The sequence below is a fragment of the Phodopus roborovskii genome, unplaced genomic scaffold (assembly GCF_943737965.1).
Source record: "Phodopus roborovskii unplaced genomic scaffold, PHOROB, whole genome shotgun sequence".
Classification (NCBI taxonomy): Eukaryota; Metazoa; Chordata; class Mammalia; order Rodentia; family Cricetidae; genus Phodopus; species Phodopus roborovskii.
This window is the reverse complement of record NW_026126418.1, coordinates 17,305,477-17,323,046: the sequence shown is the minus strand read 5'-3', so window position 1 is coordinate 17,323,046 and position 17,570 is coordinate 17,305,477. Positions and strand designations below refer to the sequence as shown.

At 37.4% G+C, this 17,570-nt stretch overlaps 1 protein-coding gene across 1 annotated transcript; it reads left to right on the top strand.

The window, feature by feature from the left end:
* Positions 1 to 705: 705 nt before the first annotated feature.
* On the top strand, positions 706 to 1,635 carry LOC127222272 (olfactory receptor 4C13). The gene has a single exon (XM_051184280.1). It carries the CDS (start codon positions 706 to 708, stop codon positions 1,633 to 1,635), a length of 930 nt encoding a protein of 309 aa, XP_051040237.1.
* Positions 1,636 to 17,570: the final 15,935 nt, after the last annotated feature.

Here is a 17,570-nt window from a genome sequence, read left to right as displayed (position 1 = left end):
GAGAAGTTCTTAGAGTCAATAAGCATTATGATATTTTAATGTTCACATTTTTATTAGAATACAAAAAAGGATTCATTATATCATTTTTCAAGAAAAAAATATGTCTCTCTGAATCTCCTTCCCTCCTTTCTCACACTCTGTCCCTGCTTTTGCCATCTACCACAGACCTTTCTCAATTCCCAGCAATTACTGTCTATGTCATCTGCTCTAAATAGGGTCTGAGCTCCTCTCTCTAGCTTCCACTCTGGTACTCAGCCTCAGACCTTTTCATTAGAATTCAACATTTCCCCTTCAACTTCCTCTTTACCTTTCTGCTCATATTCATACACCTGTTAAGTTCCATGATTTCATATAGACATAGAGAAAATGCTTTGCATCCATGTCCTTTACATATATCATCCACCCCCTTGTTAAAGCTTAGCTTCCACTAATACAAAATGAGTCAAAGCAAGTGGACACATATATTCAGTTGTCTTTTGCTCTGCACACTCATAAAAATTCCTCATATTAATCTCTTAAGAGACTTGCCACCTGAGAAGCAATTTGAAGAATTCACCATATTTTTTAGAAGACAAATAAAAATCACACAAAAATTCACAGATAGAAATATAGAGATATGAGGCTTATTCAGGTAAATAATTTTAACAGATTTATGGTTGTATTGATTTTTTTCAGGGGATATAACCAGCTATCACATGAAATAAAATGGAGAACCAAAACAATGTGACAGAGTTTATCCTTCTGGGGCTCACAGAGAACCCAAAGATGCAGAAAATTGTATTTGCTGTGTTTTTTCTGATCTACATCTCTTCTATAGCAGGAAATGTGCTCATTGTTGTCACCATAATCTCCACATCATTATTAAAATCGCCTATGTACTTTTTCCTGGCTTATCTGTCCTTTATTGATGCCTGCTATTCCTCTGTTAGCACCCCTAAACTGATAGTAGATTCACTCTGTGAAAAGAAGACCATCCTATTCAATGGATGTATGACTCAAATCTTCGGGGAGCATTTGTTTGGAGGTGCTGAGATCATACTGCTAACTGTGATGGCTTATGACCGCTATGTAGCCATCTGTAAACCACTTCACTATGCAACCATTATGAGTCGACGGCTGTGTAACCTGCTAGTGGGAGTATCATGGTTGGGAGGTTTTCTTCACGCTACCATACAAATCCTGTTCATTTTCCAATTACCCTTCTGTGGTCCTAATGTCATAGATCACTTCATGTGTGATCTTAATCCTTTGCTCAACCTTGTCTGCACAGATACTCACACCCTTGGACTCTTTGTTGCTGCTAACAGTGGCTTCATTTGTCTGCTAAACTTCCTCCTTCTGCTGGTCTCCTATGTGGCCATTCTTCAAGCCCTAAAGAGCCACAGTGCAGAGGGAAGGCGCAAAGCCCTCTCTACCTGTCTTTCACACATCACAGTGGTTGTCTTATTCTTTGTGCCTTGCATATTTGTGTACATGAGACCTGTAGCTACTTTACCTATTGATAAAGCAGTTGCTATGTTCTATACTATGATTACTCCAATGTTGAATCCCTTAATATACACTTTAAGAAATGCTCAGATGAAAGATGCCATTAAGAAACTGGGCAGCACAAAAGTTGTATCAAGTAATAAATGAACAAACATGGAACACAGCATAAATTAAATGGAATCATAAAATAAAACAAGTACTTTTTATCATTTTAGCAAGGCACATTTATTGGATAAGGAGAATACTAGTTATGCCGTTTATTTACAAATTCTTCACTGAAGAGAGTAGAAATGGTTGTAAGAAAAGACAGCTAAGCTGTCTGTATGTGTTTCTGCCACCTGGTCTTGTCCTCTCCATCTGCATCTGGGTTCTAGTTCGACTCAGTGTTTATGTATGGGTGTTTGATCCTGTTTCCAACAAGTACTAGATGAGGGCTCCATGATGGTGTATAAGTTAGTTGATCTCAAAGTCAAAAAAGGGCATTTATGATAGCCTTTCCACAGAAGCTCAAATTGTTAATTGGGAGCAGTCTTGTAGTTCTCTAGACTAAGCCAGACCGCCTGAAACAGAGTACCAGGTGATCCTACATTCAAAACAGCTGGACAAAGCAGCCTTACAGACTACAGCCAGGATTTCTGAATCTTCTTCGAATCCCCCATGATAGCATCCCTTACCAGCAGGAAGTAGTTTGGAAAGAAAAACACCCAAATTCCCAAATATTGTCTATAAATGTTTGTTTTCATTTAAATGGACTTTCTTATATAAAATAAATTTAAAAAATTTAATTTTAAAAAAAAAAGACAGCATATACCCCTTGCTTATTTGAGGAGTTCTACAAAATTGAAACTTTTTCAATCATTCATCCTTGTATAAACAGTCCTGATTACCATATAAGAAAAAGTGAAGAAATAATGCATATTAGTGGTGAAATATAATCTCTCTGACAATCCAAAGGTGGGTATTGATAGTCTTCCCATTTTCTGGTGCCAGCGAAGGGAAAGTACCAAAACCCTAAGGACTAATGAAGCAGAGGCCGTCATGAAACTGATTTTCCAGGCCATTCTCCGTTTATACTCTGTGAGCTTATGACAATAGAAATGTTAGATAAACACGGATTCTTGGCATGTGAATGATAATTTTGCTTTAATATTCTCTCTATTCTCAGCATGATTTCATTTTCTGAAGAACAGTACTCTCTCTTTAACCACCTTACAGTTCAGTACATTTAAGTAATATTTTATTATTTAAAATGTGTTTATCCTTGTGGATGGTGTAAGATAGGAAGCCACAGAGATTTGGTATTTAATAAACTTGTGGATAAAACTGAATTGACATGGATGAAGCTGAATGTTCTACAATATCATGTGGGTGATAAGTTTTGTGACGTAATTGAATTTTCCAAAATATCCACGAAAGAATAATTAGATGTTCCCAGTACAAAGACATGTTGTATGTCTGAAGTGATAGATATGCATGTAATAAAGTGTCATACTGTATCCCATGAATATGTGCATCTGTTATGTCAATTAAAAATAAAATACATTTAAAATGTGTGTCTCCTGTGGTGATTTAAGTGAGAAATCTTTCCTATTGGCCCATATACTAAAACACTTGCTCCCCAGTTGGTTGTGCTGTTTGGGGAAGTGATGCAGCCTTGCTGGAGGAAGTACATTATTAGGGATGGGACTGAGAATTCATAGCTTTGCCCTATTTCCAGTTTGCTCTTTCAGCTTCCTCCTTACAGATGAAGATGTGAGTTTTCAGTTTCCTTCTCCTGCAGCCTTCTTTGCCATTTGTGTCTATTATGTCTCCCCACCATAATGAACTCTTATCCTCAGATGCCATAAAGTAAATTACACTATTTCTTCCATAAGTTACCCTTGCATATTGTATTATGTCACAGCAATAGAATTATAATGAATACATACAACTCCAAACACATACAAAAATAACTCAGAATAAATACTTTCTAGTTTTTATGTCTTTTATGCACTAATCAACAATCACTCTGGGCCCAGGGAATTTATCAGAAATAGTGACATTTATTGCTGCTTTAATAGTAACTAAGGGAAAATCCAGGTCTTCCCTTGATTTAGCTTAGTATCCACTAGGACATTCTAAGAATAAGAAAAAAATATATAATGTAACAATATGAATGAGAAGAAAGTAGAAGTGCATTGTGCTTTAGCACAAAATTGGACAACCCAAGAAAGAATTCCTACATAAAGAAACAGCAATATGAGCCAGAACATTACAAGCAGAATCAGGAACTGGATGATGGCTTACTGTGTATACATGAGGACCTGATTCCAGCTCCCCAAAACCCTACAAGAAGATGAGAAATAATCTTCTCTGGAGAAAATCATACCCATTTATTGTCCAATACCAAATGGTCATCTCTGAAAACATAACTATCAGTAGCATTATACAATCTTAGCAGATTGTATTTATGTATTTAGGAATATAAACATATACACACTGAGGTTTACATAACAAATAGTGAAAAATAATGACAACTAATTTGAAAGAGAATAAGAAGGGATATTTGGGGTGGCTTAAAGAAAGAAAAGAGAAGTAGTAAATGATGTAATTGTATTATAATCTCAAAAATAAAATAGAAAATTTAAAGGGTGGACATATGTTTCATGATTTTATAACCTCAGCACTGGTAGAGCAGAGACCAAAGCTTCTCAGAGCTCACCGGCCAGTCAGTCAAGCTAAACAAGCCAAGCTCAGGATTCAGTGAGAGACCTTTCCTCAGAAGAAAAAGATAATAGTAGAGGACACTCAGTGTCTACCCTTACCATCCTCACACACACATGTACATATACATATATATATATATATATATATATATATATATATATGTATATATGTATCTATATACATACAAAACCAGAAAGACACACATGCTTAACACACATGCATAAAGGTATCAGTAGAATATATAAGGCTGATCTGAAAGTATTTCAAGAAGGGAAATGTTTAAAAAGCTTTCCATGAGGACTGTTTCACAGCAACTTCTTGATGTTTTGGCTTTTACTATCATTCCACCCCCTCTTCTGTGGTGTTCATTGAGGCAGAGATGCAAGAGTTGTGATGAAGATGTATCCACTGAGGCCGAGTTCCCCATTATATACTCTAAATACAGCACTGGAAATAGAATGATGGAAGTAAGATTAGAAGCATGAGAGTATATTCAGCTTATTGTAATTATTTAAGTGTAAATGCTGTGAGTGTGAGAGATTCTGTTTCATCCATCTTCAGTCTGTTCTACTGGGCTAGAACACACCTATGTTCCAAGCACCACCAGTCTAGATCACTAACAGTTTAGAGCCAAACTCATCTCTAGACAATGCATGAGAAAAAAATGGAAGGAAATATTGTAACTATTTCAGAGTCCCCAAATGTCCAATATATCTGTGAAAACAGTTGGCTCCTTGACTCCAAGGAAAAACAGTTCTGTAGCACACACCAAAGCTTTCAGAACTCTTGGTTAAAGCCAACCACAGTTGAGACCACATCCTTTTCCCCTACTATAGTCCTTACAAATTCATTTTCATCAAAATGCTAATCTCAGGATCTCCAATTATGCACCTTCACCTAAACTAATAGTCTGAGATAATTCAAGAAATATTTACTAGTTATAAACAAAAGATCTTGATGTAAGATGAAAGTTAGAGGAAGTTATAAATAAAAGTGTTTCTGGATTACATCACTGGAGAAGAAGAGATCTTAAAATGTGGATAACATATAAGAATTTTCTTATCCAGTGGAAGAAGCCTCATACAATCAATTACAGGCCTATATATATCAAGAAAACAAAAATAAATAAATTTCTTCATCAGCCTGACTTCCTTCGATCTGTTTTTCCTGTCTTTAATTTGAATCGTAACAACATTTTTTTCTGCCAGCATTCACTCTGAAATTGAACTATTGGCTGTCTTTGTTCTGGTATCAGTAATGGACCATAACTATACAGCAAATTTTGCTAAGCCTCCAGTCATTTGTAGATCTTTGAATCTTTAAGCTTCCATAACTGTATGTAAGATTAGAGATATGACTGAGGAACAACTCTTATCCCTCAAGGTCCTGAGGGATAATCGCCAATATTATGAAGAAAGTTACATAATCACATGACCAATGTGTTATAATAAACATGCATTCCTTGTGATATATACATTTCATGTAGTTTATTATCATTAATAAATATGCTTTAATTTTCAAGCCTTTTGTTCATGAATATGTCATCATACTGCACTGATCTGAGTATCATAAACCTTGGAACAAGAATTGGTATGCAAATCTACTTGCCAGCTACTCAGGAAGCTGAGGAGGGGAGATAACAAAGTACCACAAACACTGAGATCAACAGTAAATAAATGGGACCTCCTCAAACTGAAAAGCTTCTGTAAGGCAAAGGACACAGTCAATAAGACAAATGGGAAAAGATCTTCACTAACCCCACATCTGACAGAGGGTTAATGTCTAAAATATAAAAATACTCAAGGAGCTAGTCAACCAAACACCAAATAATCTAATTAAAATATGGGGTACAGAACTAAATAGAAAAATTCTCAATAAAGGAATCAAAAATTGACTGAAAGACAATAAAGAAAGTGCTCAATATCCTTAGCCCTCAGGGAAATGCAAATCAAACAACTCTGAGATACCATCTTACACCTATCAGAATGGCTAAAATCAAAACCACAGGTTATGCTGGAGAAGATGTGGAGAAGGAGGAACACACCTCCAGTGCTGGTGGGAGTACAAACTTGTACAGCCATTTTGGAAATCAGTATGTCAGTTCCTCAGGAAAATGGGTATTAGTCTACCACAAGTTCCAGCAATTACACTCTTAGGCATAATCACAAAAGATGCACATTCATGCAACAAGGAAATCTGTTCAACTATGTTCATAGTAACATTATTTGTAACAGCCACCACCTGGATGTCACTCAACTAAAGAATGAACAAAGAAAATGTGGTAAATATACACAATGGAGTACTACTCGGGGGGGGGGGAGGGGCAATGTAATATTGAAATTCACTTCCAAATAGACTGACAGTGGAACTAGGATACTTCCATAGTGCAGGAACAATCTCTGGGAGCCCATTCCCAATAGAAGAATACTCCCTTAGTCTAGAAACACAGTGGAAGGCCTAGCCCCTACCACAAATGACTTGACAGATTTTGATGTTCCCTCATGCAAGGCCTCACACTCCCTGGGGAGTGAATGGGGAATGGAATGAGGTATCTATTGGGGGCATGGAAGGAAAGGAGGGAGTGGGAAGTGGAATTGATATGTAGAATAAGAAAACATATTAAATAATTTAAAAATATTTAAAAAGATGAACTAAAAAATTTTTGAAGAAATACATGACACAATCCCCGCCGGCCACTGCCGAAGCCCATTGCTCCACTGCTGTGGTTGAGCACTGGACAAGAGGGTGGGGCCAACAATCCCGCCACCTCTGGGGAACTTCCTGGATCTGCTCTGAGCACACTACACATGCCAATCCACTCAGGACCATCGTGATTCCATGCCTGCCTGATCTTTGACCCCCATCTCTGGGCCCCTGCCTGAGGAGAGAACTCCTGGAGAGTTTGAACCAACCAGACCTACAGATATCGATATATATATATATATATATATATATATATATATATATATATATAGAGAGAGAGAGAGAGAGAGAGAGAGAGACCCCATCTGTATGCACCGGAAGAAGCAATGGGAAAATGGCAATATAAGAAAATATTTAACAATAAAAAGACAAGCACTACATCACCAGAATCTAGGGACTCTACAAAGACTAACTCTGAACACACCAAAGCAGATGAAACAAAAGAGACAACCTAAAAAATATATATATATCCATAATAATGATGGAAGCCCCCAAAGATGTTATGAGAAAATCTCTTAAAGAAATGGTAGAAAAACAAACAAAAAAATTGGAAGAAATAAACAAATTGCTTGAAGAAAAGCTAAGAAAAAGACAATTAAATACATGAAGGAAATAGTTCAAAAACTGAAAGCTGAAATAGAGGAAATAAAGAAAACACAAACTGAGGGAATGCTAAAAATAGAAAAACTGGGCAAATGATTAGAAATACATATGCAAGCATAACCAACAGAATACAAGAGATGGAAGAGAAAATCTCAGGCACGGAAGATAAACTAGAAAACATAGATTCATCGACCAAAGAAAATCATAAATCCAACAAAGCCTTAACACAAAACATCCAGGAAATGTGGGTCACCGTGAAAAGGCCAAACTAAACAATAATAGGCATAGAGGAAGGAGAGGAAGCCCAGCTCAAAGGTGCCGAAAACATATTCAACAAAATCATCGAAGAAAACTTTCCCAATCTGAAGAAGGGCATGCCCATGAAAGTACAAGAAGCATGCCGACCACCAAATAGGCTGGACCAAAGAAAAAAGACCCGTCGACATATAATAATCAAAACACCTAGCATACAGAATAAAGAAAGAATATTAAGAGCAGCAAAGGAAAAAGGACAGGTAACATATAAAGGAAGACCTATCAAAATTACACCTGACTTCTCCATGGAAACCCTCAAGGCCAGAAGGTCCTGGATAGATGTTCTAAAAGTATTAAGAGAACACAGATGCCAGCCCAGGGTACTATACCCAACAAAATTCTCAATCACTATAGATGGAGAGAACAAGATATTTAATGACAAAACCAGATTTTCCCAATACATATCTTCAAATCCAACCCTACAGAAAGTATTAGAAGGAAAACTCCAACCCAAGGAAGATAACTATGACAACAAAAATGTAGGCAACAGATAATCTAACTACACAAGAAACCAAGGGTAAAGCAGAACTAATATAATCACAATACCACTGCCAACAACAAACTTAAATCAAACGAGCATCAACAACCAATGGCCCTTACTCACCCTCTCAACATTAATGGTCTTAACTCACCTATAAAAAGACACAGGGTAACAGAATGGATACAAAGACAGAATCCATCCTTCTGCTGCATACAAGAAACACATCTAAACTTCAAAGATAGACATTACCTCAGGATAAATGGTTGGGAAAAGATTTTCCAATCAAATGGAACTAAGAAGCAAGCAGGTATGGCTATGCTAATATCTAACAAGATAGACTTCAAACCAAAATTCATCAAAAGAGATGGAGATGGTCATTTCATATTCATCACAGGAGAAATCCATCAACACAAAGTCTCAGTTCTGAACATCTATGCCCCTAATACAAAGTCACCCACATTTGTAAAAGAAACGCTACTAAAACTCAAAGCTCATATAAAACCTCACACACGTATAGTGGGAGACTTCAATACAACAGAATCAACACTAGACAAACACAAATCAGGAATTCAACAAAGAAACAAAAGAACTAACAGAAGTTATGTATCAATTAGGTTTAACAGATATCTATAGAACATTCCATCCAAATACAAAAGAATATACCTTCTTCTCTGCTCCACATGGAACCTTCTCTAAACTTGACCACATACTAGGTGGCATAACAAACCTCAACAGATACAAGAGACTAGGAATAGCTCCCTGTACCTTATCAGACCACCATGCTTTGAAATTAGAATTCAACAACAACACAAATAGCAGAAAACCTGAAAACTCATGGAAACTGAACAATGTGCAATTGCACCACACCTGGGTCAAAGAAGAAAGAAATTAAGGACTTTCTAATATTCAACGAGAATGAGGACACAACATACCCGAACATATGGAGCACATTGAACGAGGGAAGTTCATTGCACTAAGTGCCCATATGAAGAAAATAGAGGATAGTCACATAAGAGAATTAACATCACAACTAAAAACGTTAACACAAAGAGAAGCAAACTCACCCCATAGGAGTAGAGGACAGGAAATAATCAACTTGAGGGCTGAAATCAACAAAATAGAAATCAGGAAGACAATACAAAAAAATCAATGCAACAAAGAGTTGCTTTATTGAGAAAGTCAACAAGATACACAAACCTTTATCCAAATTAACGTAAAAGCAGAGAGAGAACATGCAAATTAACTAAATCAGAAACATAAAGGGGAATATAACAACGGACACAGAGGAAATCCAGACAATTTTCAGGTCATACTTTGAAAATCTGTATTCCACAAAAATTGAAAATTCCAAGGAAATGAACAAATTTCTGGATAACTACCACTTACCAAAATTAAATCAAGAACAGACAAACAACTTAAAAGACCAATAACCTGCAATGAAATAGAAGCAGTCATCAAAAGCCTTCCAAGCAAAAAAGGTACAGGGCCAGATGTATTCAGTGCGGAATTCTACCAGACATTCAAGGAAGAACTAATACCACTACTCCTCAAACTGTTCCACAAAATAGAAACAGAAGGTTCATTGTCAAACACTTTTTATGAGGCCACAATAACCTTGGTAACCAAGCCTCACAAAGACACAACTAAGAAAGAAAACTACAGACTAATACCCCTCATGAACATCGATGCAAAAATAATAAAATGCTGGCAAACCAAATTGAAGGATACATCAGAGAAATTATCCAACATGACCAAGTAGGCTTCATCCCTGGAATGCTGGGATGGTTTAAAATATGAAAATCTATCAACAAGATCCACCATATAAACAAAGTGAAAAAGAAAAACCATATGATCATCTCACTAGATGCGGAAAAAGCCTTCGACAAAATTCAACACCCTTTCATGATAAAGGTCTTAGAGAGGTCAGGGATAACAGGAACATACCTAAACATAATAAGAGCAATATACAGCTAACCAACTGCCAACATCAAAATGACTGGAGAGAAACTTAAGCCAATTCCTCTGAAATCAGGAACAAGACAAGGCTGCTCTCTCTCTCTCCAATTCGCTTCAATATCATACAGGAAGTTCTAGATAAATCTATAAGACAACAAATGGAGATCAAGGGGATCCAAATTGGAAAGGAAGAAGTCAAACTGTCGCTATTGGCAGATGATATGTTAGTTTACATAAGCGACCCAATAAACTCTACCAGGGAACTCCTACAGCTGATATACACCTTCAGCAAACTAGCAGGATACAAGATAAATTCAAAAAAAAAATCAGTAGCCCTACTCTTTTCAGACAAAAGAGACAGAGAAAGAAATCAGAGAAACATCACCCTTTACAATAGCCACAAGCAACATAAAGGACCTTGGTGTAACGCTTACCAAACAAGTAAAAGACCTATACAATAAGAACTTTGTGGCTCTAAAAAAAAGAAATTAAAGAAGATACCAGAAAATGGAAAGATCTTCAATGCTCTTGGATAGGTAGGATAAACATAGTAAAAATGGCAATCTTGCCAAAAGCAATTCTCAGATTCAATGCAATTCCTATTAAAATCCCACCACAATTCTTCACTGACCTTGAAAGGATAATATTCAAATTTATATGGAAAAACAAAAGACCCAGGATAGCCAAAACAACCCTATACAATAAAAGAACTTCAGGAGGCATCACCATTCCTGACTTTAAGCCCTACTACAGAGCTATAGTTCTGAAAACAGCCTTGTATTGGCACAAATATAGACAGGTAGACCAATGGAATTGAATTGAAAATCCTGATTGTCAACAAAACAGCTAAAATTTTACAATGAGGCAAGGACAGCATCATCAACAAATGATGCTGACATAATTGGATGATGGTGTGTAGAAGACTGCAGATAGACCCCATGTCTGTCACCATGCAGAAAACTTAAGTCCAAATGGATCAAAAACCTCAACATTAATCCAGCCACATTGAACCTCTTAGAGGAGAAAGTAGGAGGTACCCTTGAACAAATTGGTATAGGAGACCGCTTCTTGAACATAACTCCAGGAGGACAGACACTGAGAACAACAATTAATAAATGGGACCTCTTCAAATTTAGAAACAAAGGAAACAATGGACAGGACCAAAACACAGCCCACAGACTTGGAAAAGATTTTCACCACTCCCATATCCAACAAAGGGCTTATGTCCAAAAGATACAAAGATCTCAAGAAACTACTCAACAAAAACACCAAATAACCCTATTTAAAAAATGGGGTACAGAACTGAAGAAAGAATTCTCAATAGAGGAAATCATAAAGGCTGAAAGACACTTAAAAAGTGCTCCACATCCTTAGTTATCAGGGAAATGCAAATCAAAACAACTATGAGATACCATTTTACTCCTGCCAGAATGGCTATAATTAGAAACGCAATGATGACTCATGCTGGAGAGTATGTGGAGAAAGGGAAACACTCCTCCACTGCTGGTGGGAGTGAAAACTCATACAGCCATTTTGGAGATCAGTATGGCAGTTCCTCAGGAAAATGGGAATTAGTTTACCACAGGACCCAGCAATCCCCCTCTTAGGCATATACCCAAAGGATTCACATCCATGCAACAAAGACATCTGTTCAACTATGTTCATAGCAGCACTATTTGTAATAGCAAGAACCTGGAAGCAACCTAGATGCCTCTCAAATGAAGACTGGTTAATGAAGATGTGGCACATCTACACAATGGAATCCTACTCTGCAGAAAAAAATAATGGTATCTTGAAATTCGCAGGCAAGTGGATGGCATTTGAAGAAACCATTCTGAATGAGGTAACCCAGTCACAAAAAAGAGGAACATAGTATGTAATCACTCGTATATGGATTTTAGACCTATAGAAAAGGATCGCCAGCCTATAATTCACACCACCAGAGGAACTAGGATACAAGGTGTGTTCTAAGAGATTCATATAAAGTCCCTCACAGAACCGGGAAGGGACAAGTCTCCCAGAGCTCAGGGGAAGTGGGGAGGGCAGCAAATGGAGAGAGAAGTATGAGAAGCGAGGGGGAGGAGAGGAAAACGTGTGCAACAAGAAAGATTGAGTCCGGTAGGAATAGAAGACAGGAGAGAGAGAAAGAACATAAAAGAGCAGCCAATATATGATTGAAGATAATATTGAACACAAAGAAAGGTCTAGAGAACTACAAGACTGCAGCCAACTAACAATTTGAGCATCCCTGGAAAGGCTACCATAAATGCCCTGCCCTAGTGAGATCAACAACTATCTTATCCATGGAGCCCTCAATTAATGCCTGTTGGAAACAGGAGCAAACATCCATACATAAACAGTCGAAGTAGAACGCAGATGCAGAGGGAGAGGACAAAACCAGGCGGCAGAAACACTTAGAGACAGCCTACCTGAACAAGGAGGAGCTAACAGGCCACCAGACTGATAGCTGGGAAGCCAGCATGGTACTGACTCAGGCCTCCCTGAATATGGGTCTCAGCCAGAAAGACTGAGCAGTCTAAGGGACCTCAACAGTGGAGCCAGGATGTATCCCTGGTGCACAAAAGGACCCTGCGAACACATCCTCCATGGAGGGATAACTGCCTTAACCTAGAGACAGGAGAGAAGCTCTAGTCTCTACTTCACATGACCTGTAGATCTACATGACCCCAACTGAATGCCATTACCCTACATATGGAATTTGGGTGGGGGATGGGAGGAGAGGGTGGTTAGAGTACATGTGAGAGGGCAGAGAGTTTAAAAGTGAGGGAGGGAGGGAAGAAAGAAGAGTGGGAAGGAAGGAGGGAGGGAAGGAGGGGGAACTGGGATCAATATGTAAAATAATAAATTAAATTAAAAAAGAGACAAAGATATTATAAAATAAAAGAATAATAGGCATATAAGAAGGCAAAGAAGCCCAGCTCAAAGATGCAGAAAACATATTCAACAAAATAATTGAGGAATGCTTTCCCAATCTGAAGAAGGACATGCCTATGAAAGTACAAGAAGCATACCAAACAAGAAAGTCTGACCAAAGAAAAAAGACCCCCCGACACATAAAAACCCAAACACCTCACATATAGAATAAAGTAAGAATATTAAGAGCAGTGAAGGAAAAGTACATGTAACATATAAAGATAGAACTTTCAAAATTACACCTGACTTCTCCATGGAAACCCTCAAAATGAGAAGGTCCTGGATAGATGTTCTACAAGTACTAAGACCCATGAATGCCAGCCTAGACTACTATATCCAGCAAAACTCTCAATCACTATAGACAGAGAAAACAAGATATTTAATGACAAAGCCAGCAATTCACAATACACATCTACGAATACAGCCCTACAAAAAGTTCTTGAAGGAAAACTACAACCCAAGGAAGTTATCACCACTCACAAACACATAGGCAATAGATAATCCCACTTCACCAGAACCCAAGGGTAAAGCAGGGCAAATATATTCACAATACTCCTGGCCACAACAAAACTAAAACAAACAAGCCTTAACAATAAATGGTCCTTACTTTCCTTCAACACTAATGGTCTTAACTTGCCTATAAAAAGAAACCGGCTAACAGAATGGATACTAAGACACAATCAATTCTTCTGCTGCATGAAATACATCTAAGCTTCAAAGACAGACATTACCTCATGGTAAAGGGCTTGGAAAATATCTTCCAATCTAATGGAATAAAGAAGCAACAAGGTATAGCTATACTAATGTCTAACATGTTAGACTTAAAACCAAAATCAAACAAAAGAGAGGAAGATGGTCATTTCGTTTTCATCACAGGAGAAATCCATCAGCACGAAGTCTCAATTCCAAACATCTATGCCACAAATAAAAGGCACACATATTCATAAAAGAAATGCTACTAAAACACAAAGATCACTTAAAACCTCACATAATCATAGTATGAGATGTCTACACTCCACTCTCACTAGACAGTAACACCAGACAGAAACTTAACAAACAAAAGAACTAACAGAAGTTATGTCTCAACTGGGTTTAATAGACATCTATAGACCATTCCATCCAAACACAAAACAACATACCTTCTTCTCTTCTCCATGTGGAACCTTCTCTAAAAATGACCACTAACTAGGCGAAATAACAAACCTCAACAGATAGGTCTAGAGAACTACAAGACTGCTCCCAACTAACAATTTGAGCTTCTGTGGAAAGGCTATCATAAATGCCCTTCCCAGAAAGTGAGATCAACAACTAACTTCTCCATGGAGCCCTCAACTAATGCCTGTTGAAAACAGGATCAAACACCCATACATAAACACTGAGTCGAACTAGAACCCAGATGCAGATGGAGAGGACAAGAACATGTGGCAGAAACACATACAGACAGTTTACCTGAACAAGGAGGAGCTAACGGCCACTAGACTGATAGCTGGGAAGCCAACATGGGACTGACTCAGGCCCCCCTGAATATGGGTCTCAGCCAGAAGGACTGAGCAGTCTAAGAGACCTCAGACAGTGGAGCCAGGATGTATCCCTGGTGCACAAAAGGACTCTGTGAACATATCCCCCATGGAGGGATAACTGCCTTAATCTAGAGACAGGAGAGAAGCCCTAGTCCCTACTTCACAGGACCTGTCAGATCTACATGACCCCAACTGGATGGCATTCCCCTACATATGGAATTGGGGGAGGGTATTTAGAGTGCATGTGAGAGGGCAGAGAGGGTAAAAGTGAGGGAAGGAGGGAGGGATGAAGGAAGGGAGGGAAGGAGGGAAGGAGGGGGAACTGGGATCGACATGTAAAATAATAGATTAAATTTAAAAAAATGTTTTGACTCCAAAATTTAAGTTGAAGGACAAGTTCCTGGGGAAAAGGATTTCTATTTTCTATTTTTGTTTCCACAGAAAATGAAAAGATGTGGATTACTTCCAGACTAATGTGGTTTGATCAAGCTGGACAAAGCAGCCTTACAGACTACAGCCAGGATTTCTGAATCTTCTTCAAATCCCCCATGACAGTGCCCCTTACCAGCAGGAAGTAGTTTGGAAAGAACGAAGCCCAAATTCCCAAATATTGTGTATAAATGTTTGTTTTCATTTAATTGGACTTTGTTATATAAAATAAAATAATAAAATAAAAAACACCTAAACAGATACAAAAAATTGGAATAGTCTCCTGTATCTTACCAGACCACCATGCTTTAAAGTTGTAATTCAACAAGAAACAAATCATAGAAACCCAACAAACTCAAGGAAACTGAACAATGAGCAATTGCATCATACATGGGCCAAAGAAGAAATAAAGAAATTAAGGACTTCCTAGAAATCAACAAGAATGAGGACTCAACATACCCGAACTTATGGGACACATTGAAAGCAGTGCTACGAGGGAAGTTAATTGCATTAAGTGCCCATATGAAGAAAATGGAAGCTAGTCACAAGAGAATTAACAACACAACTGAAACCTTAGAACAAAAACAAGCAAACTCACCCTGGAGGAGTAGACACCAGGAAATAATCAATTTGAGGCTTGAAATCAATAAAGTAGAAACCAGGAAAACAGTACAAAAAAAAAAATCAATGCAAAAAAGACTTGGTTTTTCGAGAAAATTAACTAGATAGACAAATCTTTATCCAAACTAATGAAAAAAGCAGAGAGAGAACATGCAAATTAACAAAATCAGAAATGATAAAAGGGACATAATGGACACTGAGGAATTCCAGACAATTTTTGGATCATACTTAGAAAACCTGTATCAACAAAATTTGAAATTTCAAAGGAAACGGACAAATTTCTGGATAATTATCACTTCTCCAAATTAAATAAAGAACAGATAAGCAACTTAAATAGACCTATAACCCCTAATGAAACAGAAGCAGTCATCAAAATCCTCCCAAAAAAAACAGACCAGGGACAGAAGGCTTCAGTGCAGAATTTACCAGATATTCAAGGAAGCGCTAATACAATATTGTTCCACACAATAGAAGCAAAGGGTCATTACCAAACTCTTTTTATGAGGCCACAATCACCTTGGTACCAAAGCCACACAAAGACACAACTAAGAAAGAGAACTACATACCAATATCCTTCATGAACATTGATGCAAAAATAATAAAATACTGGCAAACTGAATCCAAGAACACATTAGACAAATCATCCACAATGATCAAGTAGTATTCATCCCTGGTTTGCAGTGATGATTCAACATACGAAAATCTATCAATGTGATCCACCATATAAACAAACTGAAAAAGAAAAACCACATGATCATCTCAATAGATGCTGAAAATCCCTTTGACAAAAATTAACACACTTTCATGATGAATTACTTGGAGATCAGCGAAAACAGGAAAATACCTAAACATAATAAAAGCAATACACAGTAAACTAACAGCCAAAATCTAACTGAATGTAGAAAAGCTTGAGGCGATTCCTCTAAAATCGGGAACAAGACAAGACTGCACTGTTTCTCCATATCTCTTCAATATTGTACTTGAAGTTCTAGCTAAAGCAATAAGACAACAAAAGGAGATCAAGGGAATACAAATTAGAAAGGAAGAAGTCAAACTGTCATTACTTGCAGATGATATGAGAGTTTACATAAGCAACCCAAAAAAACACTACCAGGGAACTCCTAAAGCTTATAAACACCTTAAGCAAACTAGCAGGATACAAGATAAACTAAAAAAAAAATCAGTAGCCCTACTATATACATACGACAAAGGAGCTGAGAAGGAAATCACAGAAACATCACCCTTTATATAGCCACAAACAACATAAAGTATCTTGGGATAATGCCTGCCAAACAAGTAAAAGACCTATATAAAGAGAACTTTGTGGCTCTAAAGAAAGAAATTAAAGAAGATACCAGAAAATGGAAAGATCTCCCATGCTCTTGGATGGGTAGGATAAACATAGTAAAAATGGCAATCTTGCAAAAAGCAATCTACAGATTCAATGTAATCCCAATTAAAATCCCACCATAATTCTTCACTGACATTGAAAGGATAATAATCAACTTTATATGGAAAACCAGAAAACCCAGGATGCCAAAACATCCCTGTACAATATAGGAACTTCAGGAGGCATCACCATCATGACTTTGAGCTCTACTACAGAGCTATATTCCTGAAAATAGTTGGTATTGGCACAAAAATAGACAAGTAGAAAAATGGAATCAAATCAAATATTCAGACATTAACCCACACACCTATGAACATCTGAATTTTATAAAAACTACTAAAAGTATACAATAGAAGGAGAAAAGTATCTTCAACAAATGGTGCTGTCACAACTGGATGATGGTGTATAGAAGAGTGCAGATAGA

Coding starts and splice junctions, on each gene's coding strand:
- LOC127222272 (XM_051184280.1), top strand. CDS start 706: ATGGAGAACCAAAACAATGTGACAGAGTTTATCCTTCTGGGGCTCACA.